General features: G+C 50.9%; 3 protein-coding genes across 3 annotated transcripts; 2 read left to right on the top strand and 1 right to left on the bottom strand.

Annotated features, from left to right (window-relative positions):
* Window positions 1–3,605: 3,605 nt before the first annotated feature.
* BCR38DRAFT_406414 (protein phosphatase 2C) lies at window positions 3,606–5,465 on the top strand (the record flags this gene model as incomplete). The annotated part of the gene is made up of 2 exons (XM_040858049.1): window positions 3,606–4,901; window positions 4,953–5,465. The coding sequence occupies 2 exons, from the start codon at window positions 3,606–3,608 to the stop codon at window positions 5,463–5,465; spliced, it is 1,809 nt and encodes a 602-aa protein (XP_040718781.1).
* A 738-nt stretch (window positions 5,466–6,203) lies between these two features.
* Window positions 6,204–7,148, bottom strand: BCR38DRAFT_406413 (uncharacterized protein; the record flags this gene model as incomplete). Its single annotated transcript, XM_040858048.1, has 4 exons — window positions 6,204–6,350; window positions 6,431–6,514; window positions 6,577–6,942; window positions 7,113–7,148. 4 exons carry the CDS (start codon window positions 7,146–7,148, stop codon window positions 6,204–6,206), a joined length of 633 nt encoding a protein of 210 aa, XP_040718780.1.
* A 2,479-nt stretch (window positions 7,149–9,627) lies between these two features.
* On the top strand, window positions 9,628–13,854 carry BCR38DRAFT_334533 (uncharacterized protein; the record flags this gene model as incomplete). Its single annotated transcript, XM_040855327.1, has 5 exons — window positions 9,628–9,701; window positions 9,878–10,065; window positions 10,147–11,736; window positions 11,890–13,758; window positions 13,811–13,854. The coding sequence occupies 5 exons, from the start codon at window positions 9,628–9,630 to the stop codon at window positions 13,852–13,854; spliced, it is 3,765 nt and encodes a 1,254-aa protein (XP_040718779.1).
* Between the last annotated feature and the right edge of the window lie 1,926 nt (window positions 13,855–15,780).

Genomic DNA, 15,780 nt, shown 5'->3' with positions numbered 1-15,780 from the left:
GTCGGACATACGACATCCTGTGTTTGCTCATGACAAGATTTCGCCAAATTGCGCATTTCCAGGAGTGTTCTGAACCTGAACTTGAGATTTGAGATGATCAGAAACCGGATTTGGACTGCGGTGAGGCTGCTTGAATTCCGATTGGGTCCTATCCAATTAACCATGTGAAATGAACTGGTGAGCCTCTTGCGGGGTTTTGCGCATTTGAGCAAAACTCATCATGGCCAAGCTCCCAGTTGGCATCTTCACGAATGTCTGATGTTTTGATTGTGATTAAGGATATTGGCGATGTAAGATTTGTCCGCAAAGGAATACGTTCGAAGGTGACCAAATCGTGCATGTTCCGGATATCAGATTCCTCGCATTCCGACCAATTTTCACCTTTGTCAACTACATTCTCATCCGCGAGGCTATCCGGGGAAAGAGATCTCAGGGTAGCCAGGCATGTCTAAGATATTTGGAGCAAGGTTTGTAGGTGTATTCCCAGGAGGCAAACGTCCAAGTCTGCACAGGCAGGAGGCCAGACAACAAGGCAACCTACGGAAAAATGTACTTTGGTTGGGCGATGATGACTACACCTACGACATATGATTACGAAGGTTTGGAGTGAAGATAGCATGGCAGCATCCATTAGCATAATGACGATATCTCTGTGTTGGCCCCACATAGGTGCAAAAGGACGTATCCAGGTTTCTCCAGCTCTGTTACGTTGAAGCGCCTCAGAGATCAGTCATTAGTATCAGCCGTTCATACGTGTGATAATATGTATACTAATTGCAAACAGAGAAAATCGCAATAGCCATTATAGACGAGCCCCTCTGAGCAAAACCAGCTAGAAGCGCCGTCACGGTCGAACAACCGCCTTTCCCTCTTGAGCGAAACTGGATGTGCGTCCGTCCATTCTCATTCGAAACGGATTAGCGTTGTCCCAAACCCAGTTTCCAAATTAGTAGAATATTAATAAGGGTGCTACATTAAAAGCCTTAACTTACGAGCCATGGAGACCCTTGCTAGTGATAACGTTATAGATATCCCCAGTGATATATTATCCTAAGACATTTAGAGTCGTCGAATAGGAAGCCTAAGAGACAGACAGCTAGTAAAGCGACTCTATCTCGTTAGGATATTCCACGATATTGTCCACATCATACCCGTATGCACTTCTATCTTAACTATGCTGGATGGATATACTTGGGTTAGAGACAGTTGGAAAACTAATAGCGACTTCGTGACCCGACAGTTCAAGACCATGAGAAGGCTAGTCGGGACCGGAGGCTTCCCGGTACGTCAAAAGCAGCCCAACAACCGTCTGTCGTGAGGCCAGTCTTCGATATCTAAGCTATAGCAACACTGTCAGACATGCTGCCGCCTGACGCTACCGTAGAGGCTTCTGCTTCAAACTTCTACAACCCATAAGCTCTCTTTTTTGGAGAGATTATGTTGCGGTAAAGGAAAATCAAGTCTACTCGCGTCGATTAGTCACTGTCACAGGAATCTATCGATATCAGAAGCTCCAGTTTGTCCTGAAATAATACAAGCTACTTAAACCAGATGCTCTATTTCCATGTACCATCATCATTGGCCAAGCGTATATCTGTGACGAATTTGTCTTTTAGATTAAAAAAGGCGTCGATGGCGCAAAACGCAAACAAAACATCTTCATTTGCGCGGCTAAGTATGCTGCATATATACTTCGAGATTAGTCAAACTCTGGTCCTGTCTCATTGACATCAAGGCTAATATCAACATCTAAAACTGCAGCCAGAAATCATTAACCCCAAGCTCCATGGCGGGAAGAAACTAATTTAACAGAACCTAACCCGCAGGAAAAGCCAATCCTCCGTCCCACATGTTTCCAGTGTGTTCGTTGTGTAGCCTTGATTTGACTGCCTTTCTATGTCTTAGGATTTGACCTGTATTGTTGATTACTTACTTGGTCACAAACTCATTCTGCTGAGAATTACAACATAGGGAGATGATGTCATGAAGAAGTAGACTAATATAGCGCTTGGATAACGTTACCATGTTTGTTTTCACTCAAGAGCCCCGGTTATGAAGCTAGGCGGTGTTGTATCCCCGGGTGTGATTCGTAGGCGAAGGCTGGCCGATCTGCTGTTTCACGGGTACTTTACCAAACGTAAAACTCCATGGAGAAGCCATCCGAGACGCAAATAACGACGCAAGAACAACACCTAGACGGGGCCCAGTGGGTGATAAACAACAACGCACCAAGTAGAATAATTACGTTATGTCACACTAAAATATCGGGCTGGCCTAGTACTATCTTTCCTTCGCTACGATATTCATTCCGTCACCCACTCGGGGGCGTTGTTCCAGTACAGCATAGCGTGGGCCAGAATTCGACGAATCCCGGAGAGTCTCGAACCAATGTAACCATAAACAGCTGTCCTCAGATTATATGCGTAGTTCTCCTTGGCTTGCACTAGTTGTAGCAGGAACAACGTAGCTGCAGGGGTTCAAAGACGGTTACCTGGAAAGTGGCAAGCCGAAATGAACCTCAGAACGCATGGATGATCTGGGAGAAACATTCGGGCTGAAAACCGATGGCGTTTGGATGTTTTTTCAGATCAATTTCACATGAGTAGACTACTCAAGGCAACTTCATTATTTGTAGGGGTGTGTAGGCTTTATTGTTCGTCTGGGTTGGCAGCCTCAAACGTCAGAATTAACTTTTGGCTTCCTGAAGCCGGATTCGGGTCATCCACCCACCAACTTGACTCAGGACCAATCAAAAAGTAGTGCACGGGCCAGTTTATCGCAGCCTAAGAGCTCGACTCAAACGAAGCTGCAGGCACTCTCCATCATTGCGGGCCCCACGTTCTCATCACCTTGCAGAACTCACCACGGTCAAACAACCTACCCGACGCAATTGCCTTTTACCACCTACGTACCATAAGCGCCAATAGCGTGTAGCACTTGACGTCGTGCCTTCTCCCCTCTTTCCTTCGTCTGCACCTCTAGGCCAGTTCACGATCGAACCTGCCGTGGGTATTCGACATCATTTGCGCCTTATCATGCACCCCAGACATTGAGTGCATCCTATTTTAAAGTATTGAGGCACAGATCAGGTATTTGACCCCATGCACCACCCTAGACCCGCTGACGTTGCGTTGTCCCTTTGCGCCCATCGTCCATTGTTCTTGTTACACTACTAGTCATTTATCGCATCACTTTCCCATTGTTTGCGAATGGCCACCTGATCGTTCAGTCATCTAATAGCTTCCTGTTGCACCTTTCTTCGTTCCTCGCCGCGTGATCAGGCCTGGTTGAAACATACTTTGACTGATAAGCTGGTAGCGACGCGAACCTCGCACCTCATTATCAACACCGAAATCACCCCTCCACCCTCCATCCTGGTATCAACAACGACCATTGCGCATTTGAGCAGTCCAGCAAACTCCCATGCGATCCTGAGACCAAACCCCCTCATCGAAGTATTTTCATCCTCGTTGAAGATTATCAGCAGCTTCCTTCTCGGCATTAAACCGCTGTTCGACACCCCACCCCCGACATCCATCACCTTCACAAATCTGGCAGGGAACAAGCGTCGCAGTCTCTCCTCACAGGGAGGTCTGCTGAATAGGATGTTTGGTGGCGGATCCAGCTCCGCTGCCTCCAAATCCGACTCGGCTGCACCAGAACCAGCAAAAACGGACAAGAAGTCGCCATCACCAGATTCCAGCTCTACGCCCATTAAGACGCCGGACCAGGCGGCCAGTGGTGAGAAGCGCAGTGGAAATGGACAGACTCCGGACACGGGCAACTCGGAGAAGAAGCGCAGAAGTAGTGGTGTGGGATCGAAAGCGAGCAGTCTCATAGCTAGCGCCAAGAACTCGTTGAATTTCTCCCAGGTCGGCCGAACGAACAGCGACCTCAGCGCATCTCAAACTCCCCTGCAGAAGTTGGGCAAACAGGATCCCGCGCTGGCTGTGCCCCAGGGACAGCACAACAACTCGGCGGGCGAGTCGCTTCCTGGCCCTCGATCAACTTTCCGTGTTGGCGTTTGGGAGGACAGAAACAAGAAATGCCGACGTACTATGGAGGATACTCACGCGTTCCTCTACAACTTCCTACATACCCCGGCGCCTCTTTTGACCGCCGATGCCGGCAACAAAAGCACGAAATCGAGCAAATCCGCCGACGAGAATGACGGGCGGAGTGAGACGACACTGCAAGACATGGTGGAGACGGATAATGGCTATTTCGCTATCTTCGATGGCCATGCCGGAACCTTTACCGCAGACTGGTGTGGCAAGAAACTGCACATTATCCTCGAGGACATGATTCGTAAAAACCCCAACATCCCGATCCCCGAGCTGCTCGACCAGACCTTCACCAACGTTGATGCGCAGCTCGAGAAGCTGCCTCTTAAGAACAGTGGCTGCACTGCTGCCATTGCCGTTCTTCGCTGGGAGGATCGCGTCCCGAGCTCAAGCTCCGCCACTGGTTCACAAGCGATTGCCCCGGCAACCGTGGCTGCCTCCAAGGCCACAGATGCGTCAAAGTCCAAGGACAGTAAGTCTGATGACAATGACACCGCCAGTGTTGCTCCAGAGTCCGCTCATGCGAAATTAAAAGGCGCAGCTGCGAGACAACGAGTCCTCTACACGGCAAACGTGGGGGATGCCCGTATTATACTCTGTCGGTCCGGAAAAGCATTGCGTCTGTCCTATGACCACAAAGGTAGTGACGAGAACGAAGGCAAGCGCATCGCGAATGCTGGTGGCCTTATCCTCAACAACCGGGTCAATGGCGTACTGGCCGTAACACGGGCACTGGGAGATACCTATATGAAGGATCTCGTCACTGGACACCCATACACCACCGAGACTGTCATCCAGCCTGATATGGATGAATTCATGATCATAGCGTGTGATGGGGTGAGTACTTGACTTTCTCGATCACCGACAATATTGCTAACGAGGTTCCAGCTCTGGGATGTCTGTTCAGACCAAGAAGCCGTGGATTTGGTTCGCGAGGTTCAGGACCCCGCCTCAGCTGCGAAGCAGCTGGTCGACCATGCTTTGGCTCGCTTTAGCACCGATAACCTGTCCTGTATGATAATACGCTTCGACAAGGCAGCTCTTCTAGAAAGTCAGAAGGACAAGCCCATCGGGGTTGAAGGCGACGTGACCGAACCTGGCTGCAAAATCAGCGAGGCAGAGAAAATCGTCAGCTCGACGAAGCAAAAGATCGCAGAGGGTGGAACCCCAGCTGTAGGCGTGTCAGCTAGCAATAGTGGTCGAGGTCATGATCCGATACCCATTAAGGACGGTGAGACATTCCAGCCAACCGCTTTGGAAGGCTCTGTTGAAGAGGAGCCCGGTCCCTTGGAAGATAGCGATGCACCTGAAGTCACTCCCGACGCCATTCCCGACCCGAATGCCCTGACTTTTATATCATCGGATTCTGATGAGGCTCTTTCTAAACCGAAGGCTACCTAATTTTCCTACCTGTGTTGGGCCTGCAGCATTACGTTCGTTCATGACCCCTGATGAGGGGTCAGCCACAATTTTACCAGAGTCTTTGGGTCGGTCGTCTTTGGGTCGGTCGGCTTTTAGGCCGCCCGAAGGACGGAGGATCATGCTACGTTCTCAGAAACGAGGGAGATCAACGAAGTTCCGTGGTCCTCATTATTTTGGACCAGGGAAACATAACTTGTTTGAGTACAGCTGGGGGCAACGCACATGGAAAAACGGGCAGGAAATCGAAACCAGTCACCCGCAACTGGCGGTGACGAAAGACGAATAGGACAGTGCGAGCTTGCTTGTATGGATCTACGTTTAACTGTATGTGTACCTAGGATTCTGCCTCGATCAAGCGAGGCAGCATGGGGATGACTAGGCTTGTCGAAATGCACAAGCAATAGCAAGCAACGAAATGATGAGCAGCTTTTGTTTTCTCCTCATGTTGATATGTTGAATATGAGTTCTACTTGTTTTAATAGTATTGACCTGCGCTGAGAGTATCTAGTGGCGTGCATCATCAACTTTATTTGCGGGTTTGAGGTTAATAATAGCGTGAGCCAAGGACCGACCGAATAGAGGCGGGTTCTGCATGAGCAGGACATCAATACTGAGTGTAGAAGCAAACGCCTTGGAGCCAGACAATGTTTACCTCAGCTATTACTCCAGCGGCTCGTCTCTATTCCCCGAGTCTCCAAGTTGCATGGGCCCATCAGATCAAGAGACATTCAGCCGACGTGAAGGACGAGCAATGTGCTGATGTCTCCCAGAAGGCCTTGAATCACTGTGCTCTGAACCCTGCATATGATGGCCCTTGGCCGTTGCCAGAAATCTACCTCCAAGGCCCGAGATAACGAGCGCAGACTAATTACCATTCATCCATGCGTAACAACAGCAAGGTTGTACATCTTGGACACAAGCGCACGACGCCGGCACGGGCCGACCTGGGCCGACCTCCCAGCATGCTGGCCCCTGCTAGCCACGCTCTCGCCGTCGTAAGCGTCATCCAAAGGGTATGTCAACCTCGCCTGACCCAACGTCACTCTCAACACCGCAATGATAACCATTTGACTCTGGTCGCTTCACCTACGGCAACGCGGGTGTGCGCCTCGGAGGTCGCTGACATTGTACTGAACGAATATGCTGGAGAAATGCGTCCCATGTGTCGAGCGCGCCTTCGTGTACGTGTGACGATGCCGATTTTTCGGTGAACGAGACTGCTGGCACCGCGCATTATAATGCCACGACTGCTAGGTACGCTAATTGGACCTGCGAATACATTGGTTGAGCCGTTAGTTAATTCGGGACCGGTGCTGGCAGCCCGGGGTGTGTTTGGGGATGCGTATGCAAGAGAGCCTCGATGGACTGGGGAGGACTTTGCGGTGATCCGGACACCGGTTGATAGGACAGGGAGACGGATGCCGGGACGCGCCGGTAATTTGGCCCATGCATGGTGCTGAAGGAGTTATCACTAGGGGTACGGCTAAGCGGATGCATGAGTGGACGCGTGGGTCAGCGTCAGTGATGTGGCTGGATGTTTGTTAGTATGCTAAGCATTGCGTATGCGAGTCCCGTAGTGACAGCAGACTGCCTAATTCCAGGGTGCTGCAAAACTCGGATACACACAATCATGTCCTCGATGAGTTTATGCTGTGCGAGCATGAATGCTATGGGTCCGGCTGCTTCGCCCGATATATATTCGGCCGGTCGTCATCGAAGCCCTTGCATTGCGTAGATGAGCCTGACGAGAGGGGTTAACTTCAAGCCGTAGGGCCAGCAATAGAATACGAGTAATTTTACCACTCTTAGTGTTGTCGTTAGAACCTTCCAGGTCATAAGACTTGGCCATAGTCGAGTAGAGTGGTCGGTTGCGATCTCGATATTTCCCTGGGGCAAGGCTATTGGTACTGGGAAGATGATGGTTCTTGCTCTTAGCAAACTATCCCAAAAGGGACACTTAAAGACAATGCATGCGTCCGTCCCAGGTGCTATTATACTGGCATTCATATAGTGTGACTGGGTAGCATTTGAGTTCATCAGATCGTGCCGCGAGTTCTAAGACCCGCAGCTAAGTGCAAGCGAGCCTCTCAGCTTGGCTACGCGCCTTAATTGCGCGAACAGCAATAGTAACACCAGTATTGTGATCATAGATTTTAGCAGCTTGGCAATTTTCCTTGTCACAGGTCATAGCCGAGCCTAGTGCTGTGTGCACTCACGCAGCAGGGAAGTTTGGAAACACGCAATATGGAAGCGTGTTGTGATACCCCGCCTATCATGCCGACAGACGTCAATTGCCAGCGCTACTGCAAGTTCCAGGGGAGGTCAAAGCGTCGGGGAAAATGACCTCTCTCGTCCCGGCAGCTTGAAGAACGTTGACCAGGTTTCGAGGCAAACGCCGTCGTGCTATCATCAGGCCAGACGCAAGATGTATCAAAACCTGGGAGGGCCGACGGTCTGGGTCTCGAGAATTGAAGTGGGGGAGCATGGTTCACGAGCAGTTGCCCGTGACGTGCTGCTTATTGTGTACCCCTAATGACAAGCTGCGGAAGAGAAGGTGGTCGTCTCAAGGTTTCGCGCCGGTGGATGACAGATCTGCCAACACCTACTAATGCGCCAACGTCTGATCTGATTTGTTTCGTTTCTTTCGGCATCGCCGCCATGTGTCTCCGCAGTCTGATGAAGTGCGTCAGATTGAATGCAGATGAGGAGTGCCTGCCTGGCCCGCCGCAGCATATGTGATATATCTCATTTTGCTTCCGGTAAAACCAGCAGTTGTTGATTGGATATTCGCAGTTGGCAGCTGAGCAAAAGGGCCTAGTTGCAACAGCAAACAGCCCGAGAGTCCAGATCCGGTCTCGCTTGGGAAGGTGCATGTGCTGGCAGTTGCACTTCATCAAAATATCGAGCGATAGCAGTCCACGACGAGTGGAAGATAGCGCCATCGTCTGTTCTCTCATCGAGGCGCTTACATCGTGAACTTCCTGGAGGCGAGGCCACGGACTCGCCATATGCGCCCGTCCATTATACCCTGCTGTCCACGATTGCAACTGCCTCCAGGTGCGCATTGAGCAAGAGAACAAACAATCGTCTTCTGAGTAGGCGGGTTTCAATATACGAACGATGGCAAAAAAAATGGACAAGTAAACATCTCTTGCAGGCATGATGGGCCCTTCTGTACTTCGTAGATTGTTGGCCCTGGATTGGCTGCAAAGCATTGAAAACCATGCTAGTACATAGTATCGCCGTAGCGTGGTCTGCAACTTCGAAATTACTGGATGAACACGTCCCATTCAGGGGAAGTGCCAGCCAAAAAGGCTGCTTTCTGTTCCTGGCACTTGCCTGTTGTGGTTGTACTGCAGCTTTCCAAATGAACTTTTGGCTAAAAATTGAATTTCTCTGGCAAGGAGCCCCGGTCAACCGGTCTTTTTTTTTTTCTGCATCTTTGTTGATTTGATTGTTGATTCTGGCGCCCCCCCCCTGGGGAGCGAAACTATGATCATCTCAATTCAACCGATCGCACTTGACAGTTCTGTTCATGTGGACATTCATTTCGCCTGAAATGATTTGAAAAAGTGTACGGCATTTCCTTTCAACACCACGTGCTCCATTGGCCCGTCCTGTGGTCCTGCTTCCTGCTTCATCTGTCTCACCCCACATAATTACCCAAGTACTTTGTAGATGCGCCTACGATAATTCTCCTATAATCTAATCCATGCAGCGCCGGCTCACGCCCCCCTGCTCTATATCCCTCCAACCCCTATCGATATCCCTCCATCAAATATTGGTATCCCTCCTTAGCGTTTCGGCCATTCTTCTGCGGCTTTATGATTCTCGTGTGTAGCATCGCTCGCAGCCCTCCCGTTGTACGCGATATCCTTTCTCATTGATGAACATTCCCAATTACCTGGTGCAGTCAGTAATTGCTGCCGCGAATGCTGCCCCGTCCGCTATCATCCGTCGACTAGATGTCGGTCTTTCGCCGCCACGCATCCGACTCTGAAGGTACCCCTGAATTGGCTCTTGATGATTGGGGCTGCACCCCAACCCGCGTCTTGGAAATCCAGTAACCGACTTCCCAATCGAACCGCGAAACGTCTCTGTCTGCTGAACGAACACCCACGGTCTTGTCCGAGGATCGAGGATGTCACTGAATGGGTTGGACCATGCGACGATCCGCGAGGCGCACGAGGCCGCTGCCGCCGAGCCTGGAGGATGGTATGGCATTTCTGGAATTCACCTCTCCCAGCCCGGTCTGCGCTTGATGGTCGGTCGGGATCCCACGTGGTGTCATGTCACCTGGTGTCCCGTGATACATTGGTTTAGACGTTTCCGCGCCGTCCCCAAACGTTTTAACTGCTTCGCATTACTGACCCAAACTTGGCTTGACATAGGTTCCTCCTCAAATATGCAAGTCGCGACGAGATCGATGTCTATACCCGGGGAAGTGGTGGCATTGTTGAGATTCGTAATGCCATTGCGAAGTACGAGGAGCAGTCGCCGCTGTATGGCTTTCTCAAATACAGGCGGAGGAATGTCATCTTGAAGTACCAGCCCGAATCCTGCTCCAGGCTTGTCCAAGGTAAGATAATGGCATATGTCTGGCTGCATGGTAGTGTGAAAGACCAGTGACATAGACGGCTGCTAACATGACATCCTGCAGCCCGTGCAGCAGTCCACTTCAATGCCGTGTGTGACAGGTTCTCACCGTACGACACGACGTTTGAGATGGCAGAGGCCAAGGATCTCAAGGACACAAAGCTCTCGGCCGCTTGCTCCCTCCATACCCAGTCGGGCTCAACTTCGTCGTCAACAAGCTCACTACGTCGCCGGAGGTTAATGGAGATCACGGAAGAAGAGGAGGAAGAAAGAGAACGGAAAAGACAGTCAGTAGATACGGGGATGGGGGACAATGGCGCTCCTTTATCAACAACTGAACCTCCGGTGATTTTGGATTCGCAACAAATCCATGCACCCCAAGAAACGAATTTTGCCTCGACTACTGAACCACCCACATTCAGTGGCGGGTCACGTCCGACCTCACCTACAAAATCAGATTGTGACTACGGCGACCGCTTATCCTCGCAGTCAGCCCGTCCTAACTTGTATAGCTACTCTAGCTACACGTACGGTAAGCCCAAAGTGAGACTCGCCCCTCGACCATCTCTGGATATCAACAAGAGGCCGCACACAGCGGGCAACTTTAGGCCCGTTGCCACTGTCCCGGCGGGATTCAAAATTTCTTCAAAGGGTTCAAAGAAAGGCAAGACGGACGACCAGACACCTGATGAAGATTTGGAAAGCTCCAAGCATGCGACGAAGGCTTCGCAGGCAATTCCCGAACCGCACCAAGACTCATTACTACCACCACGACCTGCCACAAGCTCTGGAGCTTCCATGAAGTCGGTTTCATCGATTACGTTATCGACGATCAAGGAGAATAAGATGACACCCGAGAAGGCGCGTCTGATGAAGGCGATGAAGTTGAGGCAGCAAAAGCAAAAGATGAACGTCATATCTGACGAGACAGTACCGGCCAACGATGCGCCGAGGCCAGATGAAGATCTGGACGCAGCTACGGCAGAACAAGAGGAGGCAGAAGACAAGCCAGCGGACACGTTGAGGTCACAAGTGGACGATGCTGGGACGGTTTCAAATGCGGATTCTGGTATCGCTATTGACTTTCCCACACCCATGACCGTTGATGCCGAAGCGCACACAGAAGACACATGTACGGATTCGCGCCCAGCATCTCCCACAGCCGCTTCGTCCGAGATTGGTGATTCCACGAAAGCATCGTCATTATCCGAGTCCACCGATGAGACCATTCAGCATGCCGGTAAGGAATCTGATGGGGAGGAAGAGGACATCGACAATGATGCGCCAGATGTCCCAGAGACCCTTCGCATGGTCGTTGAAGAGGCGGTGACGAGTGATGATCATGTGGAAACTACCCCACCGGTCCCCATTCCAGAGCCCGTTGAAGAACCTAAGATTCAAACAATCGAGGGGTCCGATATCCTAGTGCAAGAAGATGCGCCGGTCGCTCAGGAATCTCTGGAAATTCTAGAGACAAAAAAACCGACCACAACATCCAATTCTCATGCTGTCCTCGAGTCCACGGAGGAGAGTAGGGAAGCGAATACGGATGCGGCGCGGGAAGAGACGACACGGGAAATGAAATTAGATGTTCCTACGCAGGGAACTGAACTGCCTCCCAAGGAAGAGGCCGCTTCAGCACCATCTCCTTACGGTATACCACTATCCAGATTTTCGACCAATGACGCAAAGGCGTCAACAACATCGACTCTCAAGTCCAGGTTCTCCACTCAAGATCTTAAGGCTGCTGCCGATCCAGTACCCGCTCTCAACACCACTGCTTCCCCGCCGCCCGTGCCTGAGAAAGACAACGAGCCAGTAAAAGTAGAGCAAGGAGCGGGTGTACCTGTCGCGAACTCCGAGGTCTCACCGCACCCGGCACCAATACCGGAAAAGTCCTCGACGCGAAAGATTCTTGAACCTATTAAGACCGACTTGGCCAAGAACACACCTTTCTCCGAAGTCTCGGACCCGCTGCTCGATGACGATGCACTCCTCGATGAGTTACAAGCCGCACGAGTCGAAGAAGCAGTCATGGTTTCCTCCAAGTCGCCCACCAAATCCTCGTTCCCGCCCTTGAGCCCCATGACGTCGCAGAGTGGGACAAAGACGCCGCCGCTGCCACGATCAGTTTCCAACCCCATGCGTGGCCCGCTCCTGGCCCCGGCTGACATCAAATCCAGCTCAGCAAGGAGTGTCTCGGCAGGAGGCGCCGCTTTCCTACACAACGTGACTCGGCAGTCGTCCAATGCCGGACTGCAGGCCAAGAAGAACAATCTGGGCTCTAGCATCTCCCAGCGCATCAAGGCGTTGGAGCAGCTTTCTGGGAAGCCTAAAAACGCCGAGGAACCGCGGCCGAGATCAGCAACACCGTCTTCGACTTTTTTCACCGTTCGTAAGCAGAGCGTGCGAGATGGGTCCAAGTCGCCCTCGATTGTGGACCGTGCAAATTCTATGACGGGCTCTATGACTGGAACCATGGCTGGCAGGGCTCCAACCCCGGATCAATCTAGAGAAGCTTCTCTGGATAACCCCAATGCCTCCGACAGTCGGAGGAGGTCCGGCTCAGTGGCAAGCAGACTTTCCATGTTCGAAGTCCCGGCGGTCAACGGCCCCGGGGGTCGACCAGAATCCATTCAAGTCATAGCTCGGATCGTGAGGGACCCGAATCAGTCTTTCCCTTGGAAACCCGAGGTTCGCAAAGAGCCCGCTGACTTCGCCACGGCTGAGCTGAAGCAATCGCCCTTGGTCATTGATCATCAGAGGGCTGAGCATGTTCCGCCAAGTACACCTATTCCCGAGCCGCAGCTCCCGATCGTCGAGGCACCCAAGGAAACCATCCAGGAGAGGCGCTTGTCCAAGGATAGGAAGTCCTTGTCGGAGGACTGTGCCGATGGGAAGAAGAGACGACCTTCATTGAGTATTGTTAAGGACTTTATTAAGGATCGCCGTGTTTCCCTGTCTACCAAAACTCTCTCGACCGACAATCTAGGGGCTGTTTCTCCAGCACCGACCGTGGCCAAATCCCCTTCAAGGCCACCATCAGCCCACCATCCTAGTGGGACAAGCATTGCGCGTCGTCTTTCCATCTCTAGCCGACGCTCATCCTTTAACAAGGAACGTGATGGTCCCACTCTCATGTCTCCCTCGGCCTTGAACGATGCCGGCTCTGGCGATGATGACAAGTCGAGCCTAAATAAAACCAAGGGTCGAGCCTCGCGCTTCATGCGCCGCCTGTCCAACTCTTTCGTTGGTGCTAGCCGTAAGAACACTACCCCGAGCATCTCACCGACGGTTGCTGAGGAAGAAGCCGACTCCGCCCCTGCCGCAGCCGCGGCCTCAAAAGTTGTATCCAGTCCAGACTCGTCTGCGTCTAACGTCTCGGCGTATTTAGGCGAAGTGAACGTGCAATTCCCGGAAAACCTGCTCTGGAAGCGTCGGAGTATGTGCCTGGACTCGCAGGGCTTCCTGATCCTCAGCGCTGTGCAAGGAGGGCCCTCATACGGGAAGGAAAAGACCGGTGTGAAGCGCTACCATCTCAGCGACTTCCAAAAGCCATACGTACCCGATGTTGAGTTGCAGGAACTACCCAATAGTGTTGTTCTAGACTTCGTCGAAGGTTCTGGACTGCAAATTGCTTGCGAGGATAGACAAGGGCAGCTTCATTTGCTGCACAGTAAGTTGCACTTACGAGAGTCCATTTCATAACTCAGTTGACCATGACATAGTCCTCGAAGATGCGCATCGGAGCCACTCGTCATTCGGGCAATAAGTACGACCTGCCCAACCCTCCGCACCCCCCTTTTTCCCCTATGGCATCACAACCAGCCCGCTGCATCGGCAGCATTCAGCCATTCGCCCATTACGTCTCACGACAGATACCCACATCGCTTCTTATTTCGCCAATTTTATCCAAAAAAAAACCGCATCGCATGCAATCTCCTTTGTCTTACAGCATCGACGCAGTCAGGCACCCTACTCGCGTCGTCTCTACCCCTTCACGCCGTGTCCGATTTCATTAGAGAAATCAGCACGCATAATATGCAGCTTGACAGCTACACTACAGCTCTTGTGCCATTTCTTGTAGCACATGAACTTTTGACTCTCGAAGAGTTTGTTTTCGTCTTTTTCTTTCGTCAAAATCTATACATGTCTGCCCCTTTGCGGAAATGCACCATGATACCACTTCGACGCATTCTGGGTGGGCACTTTTTGTTGTTGAAAGGAGGTAGTTTTGTGTTGCGGGAGTTTTGGCACTGGACGTGCTACTACTAAAAGTACTACGTCCACACCGCCCTCCTGAGTGGGAGAAAATAAGCAGAAGAGGCGTAATCAGGGAGGGAAACGATACCACCGTGGAAATGTTACCACATTTGGTGGTATGGGGAAGGGGGAAGGAGAGAAATTGGATGGATGATATATCCATGTACATATCAGTACTGTTGAATATTATTGCCCATAAGACCATGAACACTTCGCAGCTCTGCTATCTCCCAGTTAACCACTGCTCTCGTCCACTTGAGGTATGAGTAAAAGGTATGAATGAAGGTTTGATGTTCTTTGGTTTGATTAGGTGACGTTCCTAGTAGCAGATGTGGCATACGTGAATAGGTATACATTATCCCTGTGTCTAACAGTGGCATAACCGGACTGAACATAGGTCGTGTTTGGACAGACGACGTCCAGGTTATTCCACCGTTCTAAGGTCCCACTGATGACACCTACTTTAAATATCTTCAACCTAGTATACTGATAGACTCCCTGGACTCGGCATTCTTAAGCAAAATCTCTCAGCTGGTCAATCTCTGCTTCGATCATGGTACTCACGAACCCCCTGAGCGGCCGTCCAACGCCTCACAGATCATGTACAAACGCTCTTCCCGCCTAAGATTTCTCCCTATGACTACGGGGAAATAGTCTTGCCAACCCAAGTAATCCTGCATAACCATCCTGCTCAATCGCCCGTTGCCGCCAGGAAATGGATGGATGCGAACGAAATAAGCCATTGCTTGGTACTTGAGCACAATGGAATGAAGCTGGCACCACTGCTTCTCGGCATGTGCCTTATTGCGCCACTCGAAGAAGCGCTTCATACAGGCGGGAACTTCGATATGGTACAGGAAGATTCGTAGGGGGTTGGTTCGAGTTGATGCAGGGGTTTTTTGGTATACGCCGAGTTGGACCCGTCTTTTTTAGAAGAGCTATTCTTGCTTCTCTAATAGCGGCCGTAGACCTGTATTGCAGCCCACAGGGGAGAGTGCGGAACATCTGATGTATGTTCTAAGGTATCACATCCGAGTGCTTAGGGTGCTGGAGACTGCCCTGTAATTAATATTACCGTGTTTAGGAGATCTCCGTTTCTAGCTTTAACGACAGTTATTGGTACATTCTTATGAATTATTCAAGTTTGCTCTGAAGCTGCTAGTATGTATGTTTGATACAGAGTTTCTATAATACCGGCCCAATAGGTTTTATACTCTCATAATAGTCAGATATACCTATGCGAGAGTCATAGGCCAACCGAATAAAGTCATACCTTAGAATATGAATAACCTAATAAAGTACCTTAGTCAAAAGACTGCAACTATAGGAGCCCTCAAGACACTTGAAGACGCTAGCTTATCTAACACAACTGTGCCAAAAGGAATCCGCACATAACGCTCTGGGTGATGATTCTGTCGTCTTTCTTCTTTTTGTC

Source organism: Pseudomassariella vexata (genome assembly GCF_002105095.1).
Source record: "Pseudomassariella vexata strain CBS 129021 chromosome Unknown BCR38scaffold_3, whole genome shotgun sequence".
In the NCBI taxonomy this organism is placed as follows: Eukaryota; Fungi; Ascomycota; class Sordariomycetes; order Amphisphaeriales; family Pseudomassariaceae; genus Pseudomassariella; species Pseudomassariella vexata.
The sequence above is the reverse complement of the archived record's forward strand: the minus strand, read 5'-3'. Positions and strand labels throughout refer to the sequence as shown.